This window comes from Populus alba, chromosome 18, assembly GCF_005239225.2.
Source record: "Populus alba chromosome 18, ASM523922v2, whole genome shotgun sequence".
NCBI classification, from domain to species: domain Eukaryota; kingdom Viridiplantae; phylum Streptophyta; class Magnoliopsida; order Malpighiales; family Salicaceae; genus Populus; species Populus alba.
The window spans coordinates 8,708,289-8,730,443 of record NC_133301.1 but is presented as its reverse complement, the minus strand read 5'-3'; the positions used below and the strand labels follow the sequence as shown (position 1 = coordinate 8,730,443).

Sequence of the window (22,155 nt, the reverse complement as noted above, 5' to 3'; positions counted from 1 at the left end):
CCTATTGTAAGAAACTAAAATATGCTTAGTACCAAATGTCATTTCCAAAAGACTTTTGAGTGCCTAAATTTGTCAAGTAAATGAGAACGCAATGCCTGCTAATGCACCTCAAGGTCTACTACAATAAAATGAATCAAGTGGTCCATGATAAGAAATTACTTATCCAACTTTTTTCCAGATAACCTTAGTGATGTTGCACTGGCCTAGTATATGAGGCTCAATAATACTAAGATCCAAGGGTGGATAGACTTGATAAGAGAATTTGTGAAACAATACAAGTTTAATATAGATTTCATTCCAGACAGATCTGGTCATTTAATGATGGGGAAGGAAAAAAAATTATTTAGGAGTATACTTAGAGGTGGCGAGAGAAGGCCGCTCAGGTTGATCACCCACTATTGGGAAAAAATGATTAATTTATTTTCCAATATGTTCAAAACACCTTTCTTTGACCATTTAGTAAGGGCATTAATTAATACTTAAAAGTGTATTTTTATCAAGGTTTTATATCATTATTCCGCACTTGAAGTATCAATAACTCCTTAACTAAAACATGTTTTATAATAACATATTTAATAATATAAAATACCTTTAATTTACGGTAAATGTTCATCTTAAATGCACGCCTATCATATAAATAAAAGGATTGATTGATGAGTTTAAATACTGAAATTGAAAGGACAAATAAAGGGCCAAACTTAGAAAAGAGATGTTGGTGTAGTCCAAATTGGAACATTGTTCAGTAATTGGGTCATATTTGGAATTGTAGATCTCGGATTTAGGTCTGCTTTATATACATATTGATATAAGATAAAAAGACTTATTTGATCTTAATACAAGCTAAAATTATCTCCTATTGATAGACTATTGAATCATAGTTTAATCTCTTACTTTTGATTAGTTATTTTGTTGAGGTCTCTTATTCTAAATAAGACTATATCTTTATGATTATGCATGCATTCAAATTTGTTGATCGATCGTGACTTTTTATTGCTTGGTCAATCGGTTGACTACTCCTTCAACACTCCTGGTCAATCAAAGACTTTTGTAGCTCAGTCGATTATTTTGAATCATGATTTCAACTCTCTTTCTCTATTTAAGATGAATAATCATTGTACTTTAGATGTATGTTTAGTTTAGAAATAAACATATGACCTAGATAGCACACATTTTTTTTTTTAAGGAATAGATGAATCTTCATCCACCAAGGTAGATGATGTGTCATCTCTACAATAATTTCTAGCTAACTCCAATGATCGAAAAATCAAGATCAATGTTTGTAGATTTCAAAAACTCATATTTCAACATGTTTTCACTTAAAAACATAAAACAACCCATCTTAATAACATTCATAATCTTGTACCTTAAAATACACACTAATCAATTTAAAAATTCAAAATTAAATCAAATCAAAATAAACTTATTGAATTTTGTTCTATTTTTTTGGGCATGATTTAAAACACAAATTACCTTCCGTTAACCTTTTTCTTTAAAACAATTTATTTATGTCAAGCTCAATCTTTTTTTTTAGCTGAAAGGCGACAAATCAAAAGCATTCTGTACTCTTTTTTTTTTTTTTTTTTACTACTCTTTGTTTTCTCTATCAACTTCTAGGGACTTTAATTAGAATAAAATAAAGTTTTATGATTGGAATATAAACTTTAAAACATCTAGGGACTAAAGCATATAATGATGTGCCTCTTTAACAATAATAACAATAATAAAAAAATACAAGTTTTTGTGAGTGTGTGAAGTTTACGGCAAAACACTTTTACTTTTTTAACTTTTAATTTTAATAAAAGGAAAAGACGTGAAGAAAAGAATATTTTTTTGGTCGCCAGATTACCAGGTCTTCGTTTGGGTTCTGAAAACACCAAATAAGAACTTAGAAACTTTGTTTGAATAAATATAATTTCGTATATTTTATTTCTTCATTCCGATAGTTTCCATCGGCAAGTAGAGGATATTGTTATTTTGTTTGGAAATTGTGAATTCTGTGTTAGGGTTTGAGTCAATGAAAGGGGTTGAACTGCAGCAGCAGCAGCTAGAATTAGGGAGGAGCGGTGAGAGTCACAGTGATTCTGATCCTCTGCTACAGAATCAGGCTGATGCAGGTTCCACTCAAGAAATCACCGTCAACAATGATGATATTGAAAACGTTTCTGTTCCTTGTTGCCGTATTTGTCTCGAAACCGACTGCGAACCAGGCAACGTTTCTTTCTTGTAAATTATTAATTATGAATTCATGACTTATAAGAAAAGAACAAAGGAAAAAGGAATTCATGAATCATGTTTGTTTTTTATTTTATAGGTGATGAATTGATATCTCCATGCATGTGCAAAGGAACCCAGCAGTTTGTTCATCGTTCATGCCTTGATCATTGGCGCTCAGTTAAGGTCAAGTAATTCTGGTGCTATAACTGCTACTCCTTTAATTTTCTTTTTGGGGTTTTGGATTTAGTAGCTGATATTTACTCGATGATGAATGACAACCTAAACAGGAAGGATTTGCTTTCTCTCATTGCACAACTTGTAAAGCTCAATTTCATCTTCGAGTTGCTTCGTTGGAGGACAACTCCTGGCGCAAAATGAAATTCAGACTTTTTGTTACAAGGGATATTGTCTTTGTATTCTTTGCTGTACAAATTGTGAGTGATCTTACTTCCCTCTTTACTTCCTTGTCATTCCTATTTATCTTCTGTATACTACTTTTATGCAATGGCAAGCCTATCTTCTTCATTCCTTTTGCTATTTTATGTTCAAAGCCCATGCATTTCCTAACCGGTAAATAATCCCAGTAGCCTCTTTTCGTCCATTTCATTAAAAAGAAAAGCGGCTGACCATATTTTATTACAATTCCTGGATGATTATTTCCCTTGAGATAAACGGTGTGCACCAATTTTCAAGGGCCATTTCTTTCTGGTTGGCTCAAGCTTAACAATTTGATGTCCCATGTAAATAGACTTTGGACATTGCTGTACAGAAGCACTGATTACGTGTTTTTGGACTAACAAGTAACTTGAATTCTGTAATTAAACTATTTTATTTGCTACTCTTTATTTATTCCAACCCAGGAGTTGTAGAAAAGAAGAGTAAATGATGGAGTACCTCGTAAACGTATTGATGCTGGACAAGTTTAGGGGAAATTTGTAGTTGTATATTTATCAGGTTAGGTTGTAGAATCTGAAGTCTTACTACTTTCATAATTGAAAAAAAAATCTGAAAGCAAAGAAATTGAGGAAAAACAAAATAATCTTCTAGCCTCACGCTCAAAGGTTTAGGACTTGCTCCTAGATTGAGAGGCTCACTCTCTCCAAGAATTTAGCAAAAAGCTGCACTTATTTATAGGTTTGAGTTATTCCTATTCCTAATCAGACTTGGATTCTTAAATAAGAAAAGAAAAATTTGCCTATTTGACTGGTAAAGAGAAACCTTGCAAGCTTCAAATTGCAGATTTTAAAATTTTGATTAGTTTGTAGCTTTTCCTACATTTTGCTCTAGTTTTTCTTGTTCTTGCACTGACCCACATAGTTGTTGATGTACCTTTGATGCTTGTAGGTTAGAGTCTTCTACTTGTTGTCTTTGCTTTTTTTGGATGTGGAATAAGTTGTGGGGGACAATTTGTAGGTTTTTTTGGACTTGCTGTTTACTCAAATCAGGATGCATAATACTGTCTTTGTATCATTGCCTGTTGTTTTGATGGCTTCAGTGGCTGCCTCTCCTTTGCAGTGCAGAAATTTCCACATGAGTTGCTGGATCATCAATTAGCCATGCAATCTCACACAGTAACTCATCCTGCTTGTACCTGGTTAAGATTCTTCTATAGAATCTCATGTGAGAACATAGTGGAGTAACCAGGACCTGATGCCGTTGATGTAGGGCAAGTCTAGAGGAATATTTGTAGTTGGTTGCTTATTAGGTTAGGTTGTAGAATATGAAGTTTTAAGGCTTTAAGAATTGAAATAAAGAGATGGAAAATAATAATTAAAAAAAAAAAAACAGAAATAAACTTTTGGCCTCCCACTAAAGGGTTTAGGACTCCCTCCTGGATTGAAATCCTCATACACAATTTAGCAAAAAGCTTCACTTTCTTCAACATAAATCTGTCATGCTAAAATCAAAACGCTTCAATTATATTTATATGCTTGATTTATTGCTGTTCCTAATTAGACTTGGATTCTTAAATAAGAAACACAAGTATTCCTATTCGACCAGTTAAGAGAAACCAAACTTCACAGTTTGGTAGAAAAATTTTCTAGGAAAGAAGAAAAAGCGTTTTCTAATTGAAAACTGTTTTCTTAAAAATGTGTGTTTTCTAATTCTCCAATTCTCTATAAACTGGAAAGCATCAACACAAGTGTTATCCAAATCCTCCACTATAGAAACTAAGGGCCTTCTTTGGTTCACCTAGTTTTTTTATGGCCATTCCTTTTATTATTTTCAATTTAACCAAACAAGGCAAAGCAAACACTACCTAAATCTTCTAGTTAAAGGTACTCTGTATTCCTAAATAGCTAGCAATATCCTCCTTGCAGGAAATTTCTTGAAATTACAAATCTGCCTCTCTCAATTTACTATGCTGCATCATCTAATTCACCAAATGAAACCTATATGTACGATTTTAATGTGAGAAAATCTTTCTTTCAGGTCATTGCTGCAATGGGTGGTTTTGCATACCTTATGGACAAAGATGGGACCTTTAGGAATTCGTTTAGTGATGGATGGGATCGTATACTGTCCAAGCATCCTATACCATTTTATTATTGCATAGGTAATGCTCATGGTTTCGCTGTTTTTTTTGTTTTTCCTTTTCCTTTTGCTTTGCTATTTAACTTGTAATTAACTCCAACTACTTCAGGGGATGAAGTGTCATTCTGCTGACTTATTGCTAGGATCAAATTTTTAATCCGAGTCTCCAGTGCTGACATGTATTGATTTAAATGCTATTTAAGCAGCATCTTTCAATTTCAATAATTTTAAAGCATTTATATTTTATTTGATATCCAAGGTTATAAAAATGAAATATACATAGATTGCTGGGAGGACAGATTTTATGAGTAGAAATATACTCTTTAGTTAAGAATTCTGATTGCTCTTGCTGCTGAAGTTTGATTTTGGTTTTTTAAGTTTAGTGCTCTGAGTTTCATTTGCTGCATTGATATCCAGGGTATTGGCTACTTCTAACCATTTTCGTCTGTGCTTTGTGTACATGAATTGTAACAGGAGTACTGGCCTTCTTTGTGCTTCTTGGATTTTTTGGCCTCATATTACATTGTTCCTCTCTCAATAGTAATGATCCAGGGATGGCTGGCTGCCAGAACTGCTGTTATGGATGGGGAATTCTAGACTGTTTCCCTGCTTCCATGGAGGCATGCTTTGCACTGGCTGTGGTTTTTGTCATCCTCTTTGCCATTCTGGGAATCGCTTATGGCTTCCTTGCTGCCACAATGGCCATTCAAAAAATTTGGCAGAGGCATTACCACATCCTCATTAAGAGGGAGCTTACAAAGGTAAGCTCTGAATCCTTGCTGTTTGCTTCTGCTTCATTCTTGCCTGAATTGGTTGATAGAATCAAGTGTGGTAAGATCTTAAAAGGGCTTAACTGTCTTCTTCAACTGCTCTAAAATTTTGTAGGAGTACATAGTGGAGGATCTACATGGCTCTTATTCTCCAGCGAAATTGGACCCTGAACATGAAGAACGTCTGAAAATGGTTAAGCTTTTATAATGACAAGGAGAGGAAATTTACAAAACATATGGAATGAATCTAATCAAACAGGAGTTACACGCTACATTTTGTGTCTGGAAAGAAAAAAATAATAAAAAAGCTACCCTATAATGTGTATTTGTTCCCTAAAACTTGAACAAAGCTAAGAAAGAGCATATAGTTGCAGCTCACCCCAAACGCTGAGAGTTGTGCAAAGCTGACTGGAGGTCACCCACCATTATATGCTTGTACATACATTTGTGCTTGTTCAGCCTTTGTCGAACAATTGAATGACATGAATTCCTCATTTCTTTGTGTTATATAAATATGCATGGTTTCCTGAAGGGATTAAACCCCGTTCTTACTACAGTTCTGTATATGTGGGTTCTGTGTGCTCGAACAAATGGCTGTGGTGGGGGGTTTGTCATCTTGAAGTAGTTATTACTTAATTCAGTGAACAGGCATGATCTGGATTCCCTGTGGTTATCCGTCCGATGAGTGGAAAGTAATTAGAAAGAGATTTATTAGCATCGCAGGTTGGGATTCGCCGTAAACAACTACCCCAACGTTTTAGAATTTTTACCCCAGTCAGGACTGAACTCTGAAGGATTTTTGACAGAGTTGAAGAGTACAAATATGGGACAAAAGCAGAACAGAGCTGCCGGGCGTGCCGGAACTTTGAAATTGGAAAATCTGACGTGGTTGACGGAACCCACTTTGAATCGGTTACCAGCACTGTCTGTTCCTCCGACTATAATTTATACACAGCACAACAGCCATGTTTGTGACTACACGGAAATGTAAGGGTGTGTCCATGTGCAGTTCTATGGCGTGTTAGTGGTGAATTAGACAACGAAGACCTATAATAGTACACGTCTGCCATTGGTTGATATAAAACCGTTGATATAAGTAATTCCAATCTTGTACATATATTACATATATTGTTATCAGTCAAATATATTTATTTGTTTATTAAATCATAATACAAGCTAGATTCATTTTTTATTGATACAAGTAAATCCTAGTATAATCTTCAATTTATGGTTAGGTATTTTATTGAAGACTCATGCTCTAAACAAGACTATATTATATGATATGAACCTCGTTATTACGTGGTCACGCAACCCGCAATCAAGATTGAGATTTGATTCAGGAAAGCCGAAAAAGATTTGATAGGAGTGATACAATGAAAACCTGCCACAAGACACCAACATTATTGAAATGCAGTAGAATGACGCCATGAAGTTAGTGAATCTTTAATAAGTTAGATTCAGTTCGTTTAAGAACTGAAAAATACAAGAATCACTCTCAAATGTTAAAACTAAAAAATTTAGAAGTAATATTCATCAATGGCTACTAAAATTTTGGTTACATGAATTTAAATAGTTCTTGAAAAAGTAACCCTAATAGATTTATCCTTGTGGACTGAACTGATCCACATACAAAACTGAACTAAGAACCCACAACTGAAAAGCTTATAATCTAATCCAAACAAGTCTTGAATCCTAACTCAAAACAAAGTTTTAATTAAGCCCAAATATGAAAGAAAATAATAAAAATAATTAATATGTCATTAAATAGCATCAACTCTTCTTTCCTTATGTAGCTAGGATGAATAAGAATTCTTATAAAATCAGGATTCTAGAACATTAATTAATCATTGCTACCCTTGAAAATTATGTTTCAGCTCATTAAAGATTTTTATGGAACTAAAAAATTCACAAAACAAGCTGTCATATCCCTTTAGAAAAAAGATCCTTGCTAAATCGAAAGTTTACATGTCAAAAGGAAGTAAATAACAAAATTTGTTCAGCATGTTTTAACCTATATTGCAAGTCCTTTCCGAACTCTGATTCACTTGAAAATTTACCCCAATATAGACAAATACCTCTGGAATCTTTTAGTAAAGTTTCAACTCGATCTAATAGTTAGACTTGGAGTTATGCTGGATGGTAGAAAAGTTTACGCCAAAATCTGAATTTGACCTTGCTTGGGTCGTATCAGGGGCAGAGGCAGGAGGGTACGCAGGGGCCCGGACCCCTCTAAGACATTTTAAAATTTTCATTAGGTAATTAAGTGTGAGCTGGAGGTGTTAACTCTCCAGATCGTGCTTGCAATCTTGCCAAACAAGTTTGCCTTTTAGTTTTTATCTTTGTGTTTGTTCTGTCTTCTAGGTGGTTGCATTCCATGTATGGTTCCTTTAATTGACCAAGATACACACACACACAAAAATTATTTTCCAAGTCATTTATAATAATTTTAATTTATTTTTATGTTAAAATAAAATGAAAATGACATGCAAAATTTGATTGATATAATTTTTTTATTTTAAAAAGGTGGCCTTATTACAGTAATTAAATGTAACCTTACTTTTGAATTTTTATTTACTCTTGACCGACGTGAAAAAAAAAAAAAATAAGGTCATTACCTTGTGTAGCCTTAATATAAATCTTGCAGCCGATAAAAACACAAATAAAAACACAAATCATGAGTAAAATTTTTTTACAATAAGATTGAAGTAGAGTCACTAATTAATTTATCTTTCATCAAATAAAACAAGGTAACTTAAATTTAAAATTTAAATATTTTTTTTAATTTTGAGATGTTTGTTAATAATTTGATGATGTTTATATATATATATATATATATATATATATATACAGTTCTACCATTTTTTCTCATTTTGTTTTCTCAAATCTGCTAGTTCTACCAATTATTTTTTTGAATTCTTGTTATGATGATTTTTTTCTAATTAATTAGATATATTTTATTGGTTTATTTTGATTATGCTTAGATTTTTTTATGTTTTGTTTTAAGCAGAGCCACCAAAATTATCATTTTTTTCTCACAATATATGTTTTGATTTTAGAACATGTCATCCAATCATGTACCCAATCATTCAAAGTTAAAGAACATGTCATTGATTGTTGATTTATGTCAAAAATTGGTTGAAACAGAAAAATCAACAATTTATCCGCTAGTTGACAGGTTGATTCGACTTATTTTGACTTTTCCTGTTTTGACAACAACCACTAAACAAACTTTTTCAGTGATAAAGATTGTTAAAACAAGACTTCGCAATCGGATGGAAGATGATTTTCTTGTAAATTATTTGATTTCTATATAGAAAAAGAAATTGCTGAAAGATTCACAATTGATATGATAATTAATGATATCTATTTTATTAAAGAACAACGAGCACAATTAAAATAAATATGTAAGAATCATTCTTTATTATTTTTTTCTTTGTTTCAAAGTTTATCAAACATAAATAATGCTTCGCTTTAGCTAATGTTTCTTATATACTTTGTATGTTTATATTTGATAGATATAAAGACCAACAACATTAAAGAGATGGATTAATTATGAAGATGAAATTAACTTCATTACTTTGACTCAATTTGGTATTGCTCCAAACCTTTTACATTATAATAAGATCATTATATGTTTGTAGTAAGTTATTTGAATAAAACTAAATTATATAGGTTTTGTTTTACAACTCATGTACAATAAATTAAAAGAAATATTATATCTTATTATATTAATTTTGGCCCCATCCAATAAATAATTCTAGCTCCGCCCTAGGGTCTTATCACAAGGCAAAATAGTATCATTCCCTCCCTTTTCAAGATTCAAGATTCACCCTTGAATCTTGAATATGATTAGTAGCGACTTCATTAGCCTCTTGTTTAAGCCTTTAAAATTTCCTTATTGTTAACACCTTTCTCCAACAATACTGTAGTGACTAACAAGAATTTCAGATAAGCATGTCGTACTAACTACTTGCGTACATATTTTTGAATGATAACAACAAAGGCTCTCCTTCGTCTTTTATTTTTTTAGCATTGTACCTCCTTTTTCCATTAAGCTTGAAGATCATAGAATAATCTTCGACACTTATCAACTTCTTGTTCTAAACCCCATAAGTCATGGCTTAGTTTTTCGCATCCTTGAGCTAGAATCCTCATTCATTCCCTCTCTTTTTGCTGAATACATGACACAAATAGGAAAAATAAAAGAAGATGAAGACATAATAAGAATAGAGTTTACAACAGGAAGAGCAATGATTTAGACTTGAAATTACAAATCTGCCTTTTATTTGGACCAAAACTGATCGAAAACAAACAAATATGAAAGTGATGAAAATGACTCAAACAACAACCAAATATCCCAAATATGATGATAATATACTGGCAGGAACAAATTCAACAGAAACAAAACAAGTTTTGAAAGATAACGCAAAACAGACCTATTACGACAAGACAAAACTTGATTCTGGAACCTAAAAAAAATGATATTCAAATGATCTTAAGTTTAATAAATAGTATTTAGATACCAAGAAAACAACAAATCTCAGTTTATAGGTTGTTCTATTATGTATAGGTATCAAAACCCCTTGTATGATCAGTTTGCGGCATAATTGAATCTCCAATTAAAAACTCAACAAACCGATATTCAAACAAGACCAAATTAAATATATGATGTTATCTCACCCCTAATACACAGAATATGAATTTTCAATTGATTCTAAGGTGGTTCGCTTATGGTTCACTAAGAGTAGTGTTTCTACGGTAGAATTGAACCTCAAATTAAAATCTCAAGCAAATGATATCAAGATAAGCCCAAATTTTATAAATGTCGTGATCTCACCTCCAATAGAAAAAATATGAAGTTGCAATTGATTTTGAGGTGATTTTTTTATATTTTACTAAGAGTTGTGTTTTTGCGGCATAATTGAATCTCGAATTAAAACCTCAAGTAAAAGATATCAAAATAAGCCCAAATTTGATATATGATGCAATCTCACCCCCAATAAATAGAATATGAAATTTCAATTGATTCTGAGGTGTTTGCTTTTGTTCACTAAGAGTTGTGTTTATACGGCAAAATTGAATCATCCTTCAAATTTCATCTAATCTCTCTCTCTCTCTCTCTCTCTCTATATATATATATATATATATATATATATATATATATATATATATTCTTCTGATGTGATTAGAGATAGTAACAAGAAAAAAAATAACTTTTTTTTTGCTTAGATGACGCGGACACAAAGAACAAGAAGATGAACGACGCAAACATTAAAAAACTTAAAGGAACACAAAAAAAAATAAAAATAAGAGAAGGATATGACCTAGTTTTGGAGCTTAGCTCTGATACTAACTGATACAAATCTCGTGATCACGTGGTTATGCAACTCACAATCAAGATTATAATTTGATCTCGAAAAGCCGAAAAATGTCTAATTGGAGTGTGACACAATGAAAACCTACCCCAAGGCATCAACACTATTGGAATGAAGTAGAGTAACACCATGAAGCCAGTTAATCTTTGATAAGTCAGATTCAATTCATTCAAGAACTGAAGAATGCAAGAATCACCCTCACACGTTAAAAAATTCAGAAGTAATATTTATCAATGGCTGCTGCAATTTTGGTTACATGAGTTTAAATAGTTCTTGAAAAATTAACCCTAATTGCTCTACCCTTATGGGCTGAACTGACCCGCATACAAAAATGACCCAAAACCCTCAATTGAAAAACCAATAACTTGATTCAAACAAACTTTGAATCCTAGCTAAAAACAAAGTTTTAATTAAGCACAAACATGAAAGAAAATAATAAAAATAAATAATCTATCATTAAATAGCACTAACCTTTCTTTCCTTATGTAGCTAGGATGAATAAGGAATCCTTATAAGATATGGGTTCTGGAGCATTAATGAATCATTGCTACCCGTGAAAATCATGTTTCAGCTCATTAAAAATTATTGTGGAAGTAAAAAATTCTCAAAATAAGGAGCCACATCCTTTTAGAAAAAGGATTCTTGCCAAATAGAAAGTCCACAAGTCAAAAGAAAGTAAATAACAAAATTCATACAGTCTATTCTGACCTATATTGCAAGTCATTTTTGAACTCTGATTCACCTGAAAATTTACCCTAACATATACAAATACCTCTGGAATCTTCTGGTAAAGTTTAAGCTCAATCCAATAGTTGGATTTGGAGTTATGCTCAATAGTGTAAAACTAAACATTAGAAAATTTTACATCAAAATCTAAATCTAATCTTATTTAGATCGTATCACAAAGCTAAATCATATCACTATATTATGGTTATACACATGTTGGTCAAATCATTTGTTTTAGATGATCTTGACTTTTGGTCGACTACTCCTTCAAGTCGATTAAGGACTCTTTTAGCTTAGTTGATTTTTTTGATGCATAATTGATTTTAACTTTTTTATTTTTTTTTGTGGTGAATGATTATTATTATTTTTCACTTGAACTTTTATTTCAATTGTGTTCAAATAACGTGGTTTTATTATAAAATTTAATTAAATTTAACAAACTATTTTGTGAAATTACTCGTATAAAAGTGTTCATTATGAAATTTGGTAGGATAGATATATCACTATAATCTTCCTCTTGCAATAAAATGATTGATGTTGAAGAGTGCATTCTATTACAACATAACATATCAATTTAAATTACCGCATGTTGTTTGAAGTTTCATGATTATCTGAAAACTTACAATTACAATATAATCTGAAACTATTCGCAATGGTTTTACAGAAAATGTAAATATATCTGTAACAAAATACGAATAATAATGACATGGATCTTGACATGATAGGATAAATTTTGCTATGCAGTGGATTAAAAAAAGACAAGAAATTTAAAGCACTCTCGATTCTTCGAAGCATCCGGTTGAAACAAAGTCAATGAAGGTACTGATGCACGTACCTTGTACATAGACATAGCCTTTGATTCGGCTTTTGACAAGGCAACTAACTATCTTTTGTATTTTTCTATCATTCCTCATGCTTAGTTTTCAGTCAAGAACAAGATCCATCTTTGGATCCACTGCAACTGCATGAGGTGCTGCTAAAATTTCCAGGAAAAAAAAAAAAAAACACGCGTGGAGAAGACACCTGCCGGTGCCAAAGTATACATTAGTTGCTAGTCTGTTGCCTTCCATCAGCGACAAACATAATATGATCACCGTCTCTAATCAACTCAATGGCATCAATCTCAGCCCTATCCTTCCTCATTACTTTGGCAGGTGAGATCCTAAATTTCTTAGAACCCATCTCAAGCAATGCCCGAAAGCTATTTGGAAGTAGGGCAAGCTTTCCTGCAACTTCCCCCTTTTCGGGGCAACTAATTGTCACTCTAGCAGGACTAGTTCCATGATTATTATGACTGTTTTGGGACAGCAAGTCCTTCTCCCCCTTGTGGGCAGCTGACATCGTCCCAAAGAGGGAGTTGTGAAGATGATTAATTCTTCGCCTCGGACGGGTTTGGCTCGATGATCCATCTGTAGCTGGGAATGAACCTTCTTGGGACACTGGCCGAATTGCGGGCTCACTTGTAAGAGTGTCAAGGAATCGAGTTCCATGTTCCTGCTTCTCAGGAATGGCAGCCAAGGTTTGCTTTTTGGCCTCTTTACGAGCTTGGAAAATCAATTTTATTTCTTCGTGCCCTTGTTGGTCAGCTAGATCCCTTGGAGTCCAACCATGGCCATCTGGTTTGTCAATATCAGCACCTTGATCCAAGAGGAATCTGACTAATTCGGTGTTGTCTTCACTAACTGCTACGTGTAGTGCTGTGGTCCCATTGTCCCTGGGAATTGTCACATCTCCTCCATATTGAACAATTTCCTCGAGCAAGTTCAAGTTGTTTAGCTCTGCAGCAATGCAAGCAAAATGACCCACTTCTCCATGATGTATGCTGGCACCATTTTCTATCAGAAGTTTGGCCAGTGATTCATGACCTCCCACCATTGCCTCCCACAATGGTACATTTCCTTCTGAGTCTGCATTCACCTCCAAATAATTACATCACTTGAAATTATTTGAATCAATCACTCTTCGATCACAAATCTTTCAGAGTGACTAACGTTTAATGAGGAATTCAAATTATGTAATAACAGATAACCTAATATAAACTCTTTATTTGTCGATCGTTTAATGCTCTGATGAGAAGATCCTCATCAGAAAGATAATGCTTTAGGAGTTATGTCAAAGTATTAAGCAAATTATTCGCCAGATTGAGAAGGCAAGCTTCTGACATCAACTGAACAACTCCAACGACAGTTGACTAAAGAGGCCACGCTTAGAAAATTGCCCAGTTGTGTCTTAATTACATGGTAGTCGTCGACCCATGTCAAATGAGGTGACCTCATTTTGCAAGAAATTAATCTGAACAATATAATAAGAGAAGTCAACAAGTATACATGCACCACTAGTTTATATCCTTTTTTCCCCTTGAAAGAAGAATGAACAGGTCTGGATAATTGACTTGTTAACCTTCAATATATTATCTACAAATGAACAACTAGCAGGCCGTCAAGTTATTGCATTATTAATTTAAACTAAAGGAGAATGAGACGTCAACTAGCCAAATTAGGGCTTTGAGCTAAAAATGATTCTATAAACAGTCGTGACAGGTGACTGGCAAGCATGCCTCCATTTATAACCGAAACCTTCTATATCGCCGATTTCAACCTCGTATATAACTTGTTGGGCGTGTGCCGTGTGCATGCAACTATAATGCATAGTTGCAAATTAACTAAACAACTATAAACAGGCATGGTGTCATAAACTACACAGAGGATATAACTACAATGTTTGCAGTTATAGATCAATAAAAATAGTCTGCGAGTATAATGGTATGGCAAAAGGCAAATGACTCCAGCTAAAGTTTCCCCAATCATGATGGTTATGGCAATAGAATAGAAGATACCTCGGCAGTTAGGATCTACTCCATAATCCAGTAGAAGTAGCACACAGTTTTCACTTCCTTTGGACGCTGCTATATGCTAATGTACATAGATTAGAAGGAATAGCATCATTTGTGTTGTAGAGAGAAGCAAAGTTAAACTTTACATACCAGTGCTGACCTCCCATTGTTGTCTGCTTCGTTTGGATCCAGTCCCCGTTTCAACAACTGATGCAACAACAAATCATCTCCCCTTAGGGCTGCAATGCACAGACTGAGAGGTAGTTCCACTCTACCATGAGCTAGCATATTGGCTGTTTCCAGAAATACTCCCTCCATAACTGGGTCCTTCTGTTCTTTCAAAAACTGCACCACAAAGAATAGAGAGCAAACTAATTATGCTTGATGTAAAATATTATTACAGATTTTACATTCAGCATCTGGAAAAGATTTTGATTTTCTTGAAATCCCGTGTTGCAATTACCATAAAATTTTAAAATTTATAATTCAGGGAAAGTTTCGGATGCCGATACAAATTAATGCTACGGAGAGCTCCATGTGTAAGAAGATAGATCCATGTTGTGCAGATGTACAGACTGTCAGCAAGTTAAATGAGTTAACGCGGACCTGAAGGAGATTGTTCATGATTATGGTCCCGTCTTCAACATTTGCCTGAACAATAGTCAAGAATGTAGTACGGTTCATTCGTAGTAGTTGGCTCAATCTCTTGGTTCGCACTGTGAAGAGCTGTGGCCTGGAACAAAGTACTCCAATTTCACCGCAAAGATCACCGGTTTTTGCCTCACAAACAACCTGAATCCATCCAGCATAATTTCAGCAATCATTTAACTGTATACCTAGAAAATTCTTGTCATGAGCATTTCGTTTTAAGTTACGCGTCATTCTATGTGTGTTTGAGGGATAGAACTTGCCTGTTCGCCGCAAAGTACATCCTGCAATAAAAATTAACTGAATTATTGAATCATATGTAGCGCTATTCGGTAAATATGCTGATAAAATCAACAGACTGAGCCTCTTTTTAACTCTACAATCACAAACATAGAATATGGAACAATCCAATCCAAGCAGAAGAGTTGATTTTTACCACAGCACCAGTAAAAAGTATATAAAAGTCTGTTGGTGCTTCATTCTGCAAGATCACGTCTTCATTGGGAGGAAAATACTCTGCTTCCATCTCAGAGACCTTTAAAATTCAATGATAGAAACAAAAATCCTACATAAATATACAGATAAAGAAGGGAAAAAAAAAAACAAATGGAGAAACAATCAAGAGAAGGAGGTTATGGATGCTTTACTGACTTACCAACTGGAAAAGCAAGTCATTTGAAACCCCCCGAAACAAGTAGACCTGTTCCACAAGAGAGTAGAATAGATAATGTGAAATGCTTGACCGAATGGCTTTTGGAAGCAAATCAAGAGTATCTTGCTGCTGCAGTCCCTCTGAATCCGTCCTGAACTTCAAGCACAAATGTGCAACAATCTGATCTTGTAGGCGAGGAGGCAGCTTGTTCCTCTGAGCAAAACTTGAAGCAGATTGTACGGTATCTCTCTGGGAGTTCGAATTTAGAAGGTCGGTCGTGATTATAAATAATAAAAAATCAGAATTTTTATATGTAAATCCATTACACTATTGAACTAAATCAATAAGTAGTAATTACTCACAAATCTTCTAGTTCGACTAGTCGCATGCACAACCAAGTTCGTCATGTTTCCAATCAAATATGCTGTCAATCCAAGGTTGAAGAGCATGTAGAAGATGTCAAATATCATCTCGCTTGTGTTCACAGGATGCAAATCACCATAGCCCACAGTTGTTAGAGTAGTAATAGACCAGTAAATGGAAGTCACGTATCTTCTCCATATACCCTGCTCTAGGAAATTGTCTCCTAGGGCTGCTCCAATCCATGTGCGATGTGGATCATGGTAGCGTGCAGCAATAAGATAATAGAAGCATCCAGCAGAGTGTACTGCAAAAAGAGTGACCTACAGGGAGAATAGAAATCCTGATAAATCATAGCATTTTCTAGAAAGAATACATTTCCATTCATATTAATCTTAATCTTATCTTGGAACACTTACACATAGAAGTTTAACACATCGAACCCCGAAATAGTTATAGTTCCTGTCTTTCTCCAATCTATTGAAAGAGACATTTAAGGGAGTCATCAAAACAAACCGGACGTTTCATAGAGGAGCTAAATAAAAATATTGAGCCAAAAATATGATTTTTTTCCCTTTTTTTATTTAGAAGGCTAGTTAGCTGAGGAAAACTATTTACCTAGAAAACATGGCACTAACTCTTCGGAGACGCCAAAGGCGAAGCATGTTGAAGAAGCCATAGGACTGTAATGGTTTGGGGGAGATCTTCCGTGCTAGCTCTGTTGGGATTGTGGATATGATATCCAAAGCCAGCCAAGAAGATGCATACTTCCAAGCAATCTTCTTGTGATCATCAATGAGTAGGTAGGTGGCTTTGTCAAGGTAAGCCACAAAGAAGGTTAGAACAATATCCACAGCAAAGAATCCATTGACAACGTTATCACAGATGGAGAGTGGGCTCTGTGGTTGTTTGAGAAAGCCAAATTCGAAAGGTGATACCCAAGCTGTATAGATGACCAGAAGAACGAGAAATGTCTCCCAAATTCTGCAAGATCAACCATTTTAAAGCTTAGGCTGATTGTTTAGCAATCAAACGAGTTGTTTACTTTTTTTCTTTCTGCTGTTTGTAATGCTCTCTCAACATATATACTACTACACCAGACAACAACAACCAAGCCTCATCCATAAACTAGTTGGGGTGAGCTATATGGATCCATTGGCGCCACTGTGCACGATCACATGGCAAATCCGCCTCAATATCAAGAGATTTTAAACAAACTAAAAGGTCAGGTAACAAACCAAAACCTGGCAGCAAATTGTTGACTGTCTGTAGAGCTGAATACATTAAAAATGATAAGAAGTTTCTGATTTTCATCTAACAACGGTGAATGCATTTAAATTAGCTTTCAAAATCCTCCTTCCATTTCCAGACATGAAAAGGTAGAAGAATTCAAAGAAATTGAAAATTGGGTAAAGCAAAAAGTGGTTGCGAATGCTGTTCAATATACAAGTCAAACACTAAGATTTTCAAGGCCAGAACACCTTTAATTTAGTCTGACAATTCAACAGAAGAATTCTAATCTAATGCTATTTAATAGGATCTGCCACTTTTGGAATACAATTCCAAACCCAGATCACCATTATCACAAAATCAACAACTAAAATGGAAGGGTGATCTTCTGTTTCCATACAGAAGCAAGGGCAAGAAGGATACTTGGCTGCCAGGAACCTAAGCAAGAAACAGGCCCAAAAGCCTGGGCTCGATATTCTAAACAATAAGTTGTGGTAATTGGTAAAACAGCAACATATATGAAAAGAAAATTAATTTACTGAAAAAAGTAGGAGTAAGAAAGGGAAACAAAAAACAGACGGCAAGAAAAGTCCCAAGAGGCCTGGGAGGAAGCGGGGAAGAAACCATTATAAAAAAGAATGACAAACAAAAGCAAAAGAACTTTAATTAAACCACTCCTCCCTAGCAGCAGTAGCCATTCACAAAATGTCACCAGACCAATCAACGGCGTTGTTTTCCACATCTCCTTGTATAAAAACAAATAAACTAGCAAGTCGGAGTAAAAACCAACCAAGCATCATTGAAGTGTATACATGGTTAACAAGAAGGAAGAAGAAAAAAAACCAATCAAAGTCTTGGGACCAAGAAAGAAGACAAGATTTCAGGAGACATGATCACCTGTAACGACGGTCATAAGGCGATACAATGAACCTATTGAGCTTAACTCTTCGGTTACTCCTTGCACCGAGTGAAGGCAAAATCCCTGTCGAGAGACTGTAATGGCTACCGTCTCTTGACAGCTGCTCTAACTCCTTTTGCCCACATACTGAAACCCTGAAGACACCTCTGTTGCGCTGCAGAGTGTCCATTCTCTGCTGCTACGATGCTGCACTCGTGAGAGAAAAAAAGAAAGAAGAAGAGAGAGAGAGAGAGCTCTTTCTGTTTTCTTGGTTTATGAAATTATTACGACATGTTGCGGTTTCCTCATCCGTGATCCTTCTTTATTTATAACACCCTTTGCCACCGTTAGTAATTTCTTCCCATTATCTTTTTATTAGTCAACTTTGTATTTTAAATCATTTGGATTTTATTTTTTATTACCAAAGGTGAAATACCTCTTGTATTTTAATGTCAAAAGGTGAAACTTTCTTTCCATTATCTCTCTCTCTCTCTCTGTACAAATATAGTATGGAATATTATGTTTTTTTATACATCTATATTTAGGAAGGGCAAGATTTAAGAATAATTTCATCTCCACTTCACTAATCTACAGAATTCTAATTAAAAAAACTCACTCTACATGAAACATCCTTTATAGTATATGTCGACCAACCCCTTGAAAAGCCAGCCATGGCGACGAAGAAATCATGTTTTTACTCTATTACTTGAGTAAGCATGGCCTCAATATAGTCCTCCACTGAGGACAAAATTAAACACAGAACTAGACAATACTGTGAAACATACAGGATTTTAAGAAGACAGAAATTGAAGGCAACAATATTAATTAGAGCTACACTTATTCTCAGTTGAAAGACAGCATTACAGTTGTTATAGATCAATGATGGGGCAATATAGGTATAAAAATGTTAGGAACTCACGATGGAAGGTTCATTGATTTTCCAACTAAGAAGGTTCTACTCAGAGAACATTATGTTGGGCATTTCCATGGTGGAGGATGATTGTTGAATGAGAAAGTTCTACTCCACGAACAATTTTAAACTCGAGCACGAGTTCCAAATCACCATCACACCCATTTCTGCCATAATTAACTTCATCAGTACCGGAAGAATGGAGAGTTTAAAACAATGAATAATTAGAGGTATTAATTACCAGATGCCTTGTCTTGTAAATTTGTCAAAGCCCAGACCGATTGAGCAAAAAAGCTTTCAAATAAAACATTAATCAAAGTTTGTTTGATATTATAGTAGTTTTTATTTTTGTAATTTAAAAAAAATTATTTTATAAAAAATATTTTTATTTGAGGTTGGTTTGGTATTTATATATGTTTGATTAAAACTGTGGTTGAAATTGAAGTTGAACAAAAAGTAGTTTAATGTATTTGGTTAAAAATGTTTTTCAAATTAAGGTTATAAAATAATTAATATATATATATATATTAATAGTTTTTAATTTAAATATTGTAGATTTAACTATTGTTATTATATCATGACATAAATAATACTTTAAATAAAATATTTTTTATTATTTCGTTAAACTATCTACAATTCCATCACGTATGAAATCAATCCGAAAAGGTACAGTTTTCTTGGTATTTTAAGCACGTAACAACATTAGGTAAAATATCATCATGAACAAAATTGGGATTGCGATCAAATTCTGTAAATGGTACATCATCAAGCGATCTCCTTCTAATTTATGTAGTGTTAATTAAATAATATTAAACATTAGTTTTTTGAATAAAACACAATTAAAAATAAAAATATAATAATTTTTTAATTTTACTGGGTTGAACTCGGTTCAATACATCTAACTTTGAACCGAATCTGGTCCAGCCGGAATAGTAAAGATATTCTCTATTATTCACGTGAATAGTAATAATTAATCCAAAGTGAATAGTGGATAGTGAATTAATTCACTTCCACGGATAGAAAAAGAGGAACAATGAAGAGTGAAACCCTTCATTATCAAGATGCAAGAGGCAGGAGAAGGGGAGAAGCAGCTCTCAAAAGCACAAAGCTCTCAATTGCTTTGGACAACTATGTGGTTTCAATATAAATTATAAGGATCTCACAGTAAATTAAGTTTTAACATTACTAAAGATTTTATTTATACAATTTGCTTTAGTTAAAACTACCGCGTAGAAAAACAACCTCTTGGACTCAAAACCAGAGCGACCACAGGCCTCAGAAATACCTCTGTGAGCTAAAATTTTTCTAGGGGCCAGAACGTTATGCATGACTTTTACGTAGGAAATGGCGCACGTTCGGAGGAACTTGAAGATACCTAATCTAGCTCCATGAAGTCAACTCTCCATCTCTAACCCCGCTTTGTCAAAGAATATATGCAACCTGGAGCTGCAAAGCCATATGATAGGTGCTACGAACAGTGAAATTCCCCGATTAATTTAGAATAATGTCAAATAAGTTGATCTGAAGCATGTCTAAAGTTCCAAGGGATTTGAAGAATTTGTGGAGCTTCAAAAGGCTGAATAAGGGAAGAATTCCAGACATCTCCATGAGGAAGTAAAAGAGAATCAACCGTAGCTGTATCGAGCCATCTCCTTGATCAAAATATATCTCATTTCCATCAATCGTTTCTTCTCTTTCCATCCTTCTAACTTCTTGCAAACTTTATCCCGAATTGAAGGAGAACACAAGCTTTTTTAACTAGCCAACAATAGCAGGAAGACCTAGTTAGCTTATTCTGACGCTTCACTGCCTTAGTATCATCCTTTCTTGGATACAAGGAATTTTTTGTATGGGCATGGAAATATTTTTCCTCCTTTTCTTCTTCTCCTCCTTGCCGGGTTTGGCTAGGTTAAATGCCGGGTCTGGTTGGGCCATTTTCATATTCCTTTTCTTATTTTATACTCCCCCTTGTAGGGTTAGGCAATCTTAAATAGGAATATAATTTTAGAGTAATGAAAAATTAGGAACTAGAATGGAAATTGAGGGGAAAATGATCTAAATATGGATGCCAACGAGCTCTAATGGTATCCTTCCTTAATGTTGTTGTAATTATCTTGACAGGCTCTTTTTTATGATATGGAACGTGTACACGGTAGCACTTCGGTGGCCTGTTCTTTCTTTTTTCTTTCTTTCTTTTCCTTTCCTTTTCTTCCTCATCTCCTCAATTCCCACATCTAAATTTCTTTCTCCCTTCTCGAGTGCACCAACCTTCTCTTCTCCTCTCTTGCCTTTCTTTTGGGCTCAGTTGGGCCACGAAATAGGCTTGGTTGGGCTTTTTTACAGGCTCGGTTAGGCTTTTTTAGGTTTGGTTTGGTTATTTTTTTGTTTTTCTCTTCTCTTCCTTTCATTCTTCTTTTTTAGTTTGAGCCTAATTAGGCTTCCATCATTAGTTGAACCATCAATATTTAAAAATGCTTGCATTTCAAAGACTCTTTTTATTTCCAAATTAAGAATGTAGATATGAAGAATACTTTTAATGGGGACTTGTGGAGACTTTTTACAAAGGTCATTTTTATGGAGAATTTTTAGGACAAAATCATATGATGAATATAGTTTCGAGAAGGTTATTGAATGAAGATATGTAGATTTTGTATTAAGAATTCATAGATTTTGTTTAAAGATATGTAGATAAGTATTATCATGGTGAAGATCATATGAACAATTAGAGAGATAATGCTCTTTTTTTCATTGAAAAGTTCAAAAGATTTTTTATTGTAAATGGAGCTACAATTCCTAAAAATTATATGATCCTGGACAACACACTGTGGGATATGATGACCTCTTTCCTTTTTTACTCAAGTTGTGTTTACTTCTTTGTGAACGATTAGAGTTAATCCTTGGTGATTAATCTTTCTATCTTAATTTTTAAGGCATAACAATTCTCAGTATCATGTTTGTTAATATGATGAATCAGACAAATTTCATTAAGATTTCATGTGTTCAC

The 22,155-nt window shown here is 34.1% G+C and overlaps 2 protein-coding genes across 2 annotated transcripts; one reads left to right on the top strand and one right to left on the bottom strand.

Moving 5' to 3' along the window:
* Nucleotides 1–1,765: 1,765 nt before the first annotated feature.
* On the top strand, nucleotides 1,766–6,059 carry LOC118054185 (uncharacterized). Its single transcript, XM_035065670.2, has 6 exons — nucleotides 1,766–2,207; nucleotides 2,312–2,397; nucleotides 2,502–2,648; nucleotides 4,648–4,771; nucleotides 5,224–5,510; nucleotides 5,635–6,059. Exons 1-6 carry the CDS (start codon nucleotides 2,015–2,017, stop codon nucleotides 5,725–5,727), a joined length of 930 nt encoding a protein of 309 aa, XP_034921561.1. The 5' UTR covers nucleotides 1,766–2,014; the 3' UTR covers nucleotides 5,728–6,059.
* Nucleotides 6,060–12,377: 6,318 nt separating this feature from the next.
* Nucleotides 12,378–18,532, bottom strand: LOC118054184 (potassium channel AKT1). Its single transcript, XM_035065669.2, has 11 exons — nucleotides 18,241–18,532; nucleotides 16,732–17,097; nucleotides 16,533–16,590; nucleotides 16,116–16,436; nucleotides 15,757–16,002; nucleotides 15,538–15,636; nucleotides 15,365–15,385; nucleotides 15,060–15,245; nucleotides 14,604–14,798; nucleotides 14,457–14,532; nucleotides 12,378–13,527 (listed from the first exon to the last, which is right to left on the bottom strand). The coding sequence occupies exons 1-11, from the start codon at nucleotides 18,429–18,431 to the stop codon at nucleotides 12,665–12,667; spliced, it is 2,622 nt and encodes an 873-aa protein (XP_034921560.1). The 5' UTR covers nucleotides 18,432–18,532; the 3' UTR covers nucleotides 12,378–12,664.
* Between the last annotated feature and the right edge of the window lie 3,623 nt (nucleotides 18,533–22,155).

Coding starts and splice junctions, on each gene's coding strand:
- LOC118054185 (XM_035065670.2), top strand. CDS start 2,015: ATGAAAGGGGTTGAACTGCAGCAGCAGCAGCTAGAATTAGGGAGGAGC. Junction 2,208..2,311: donor CGAAACCGACTGCGAACCAG/GCAACGTTTCTT, acceptor TTTATTTTATAG/GTGATGAATTGATATCTCCA. Junction 4,772..5,223: donor ACCATTTTATTATTGCATAG/GTAATGCTCATG, acceptor GAATTGTAACAG/GAGTACTGGCCTTCTTTGTG.
- LOC118054184 (XM_035065669.2), bottom strand. CDS start 18,431: ATGGACACTCTGCAGCGCAACAGAGGTGTCTTCAGGGTTTCAGTATGT. Junction 16,437..16,532: donor GATGTGTTAAACTTCTATGT/GTAAGTGTTCCA, acceptor TTCTCCCTGTAG/GTCACTCTTTTTGCAGTACA. Junction 15,637..15,756: donor ATGACTTGCTTTTCCAGTTG/GTAAGTCAGTAA, acceptor TGAATTTTAAAG/GTCTCTGAGATGGAAGCAGA.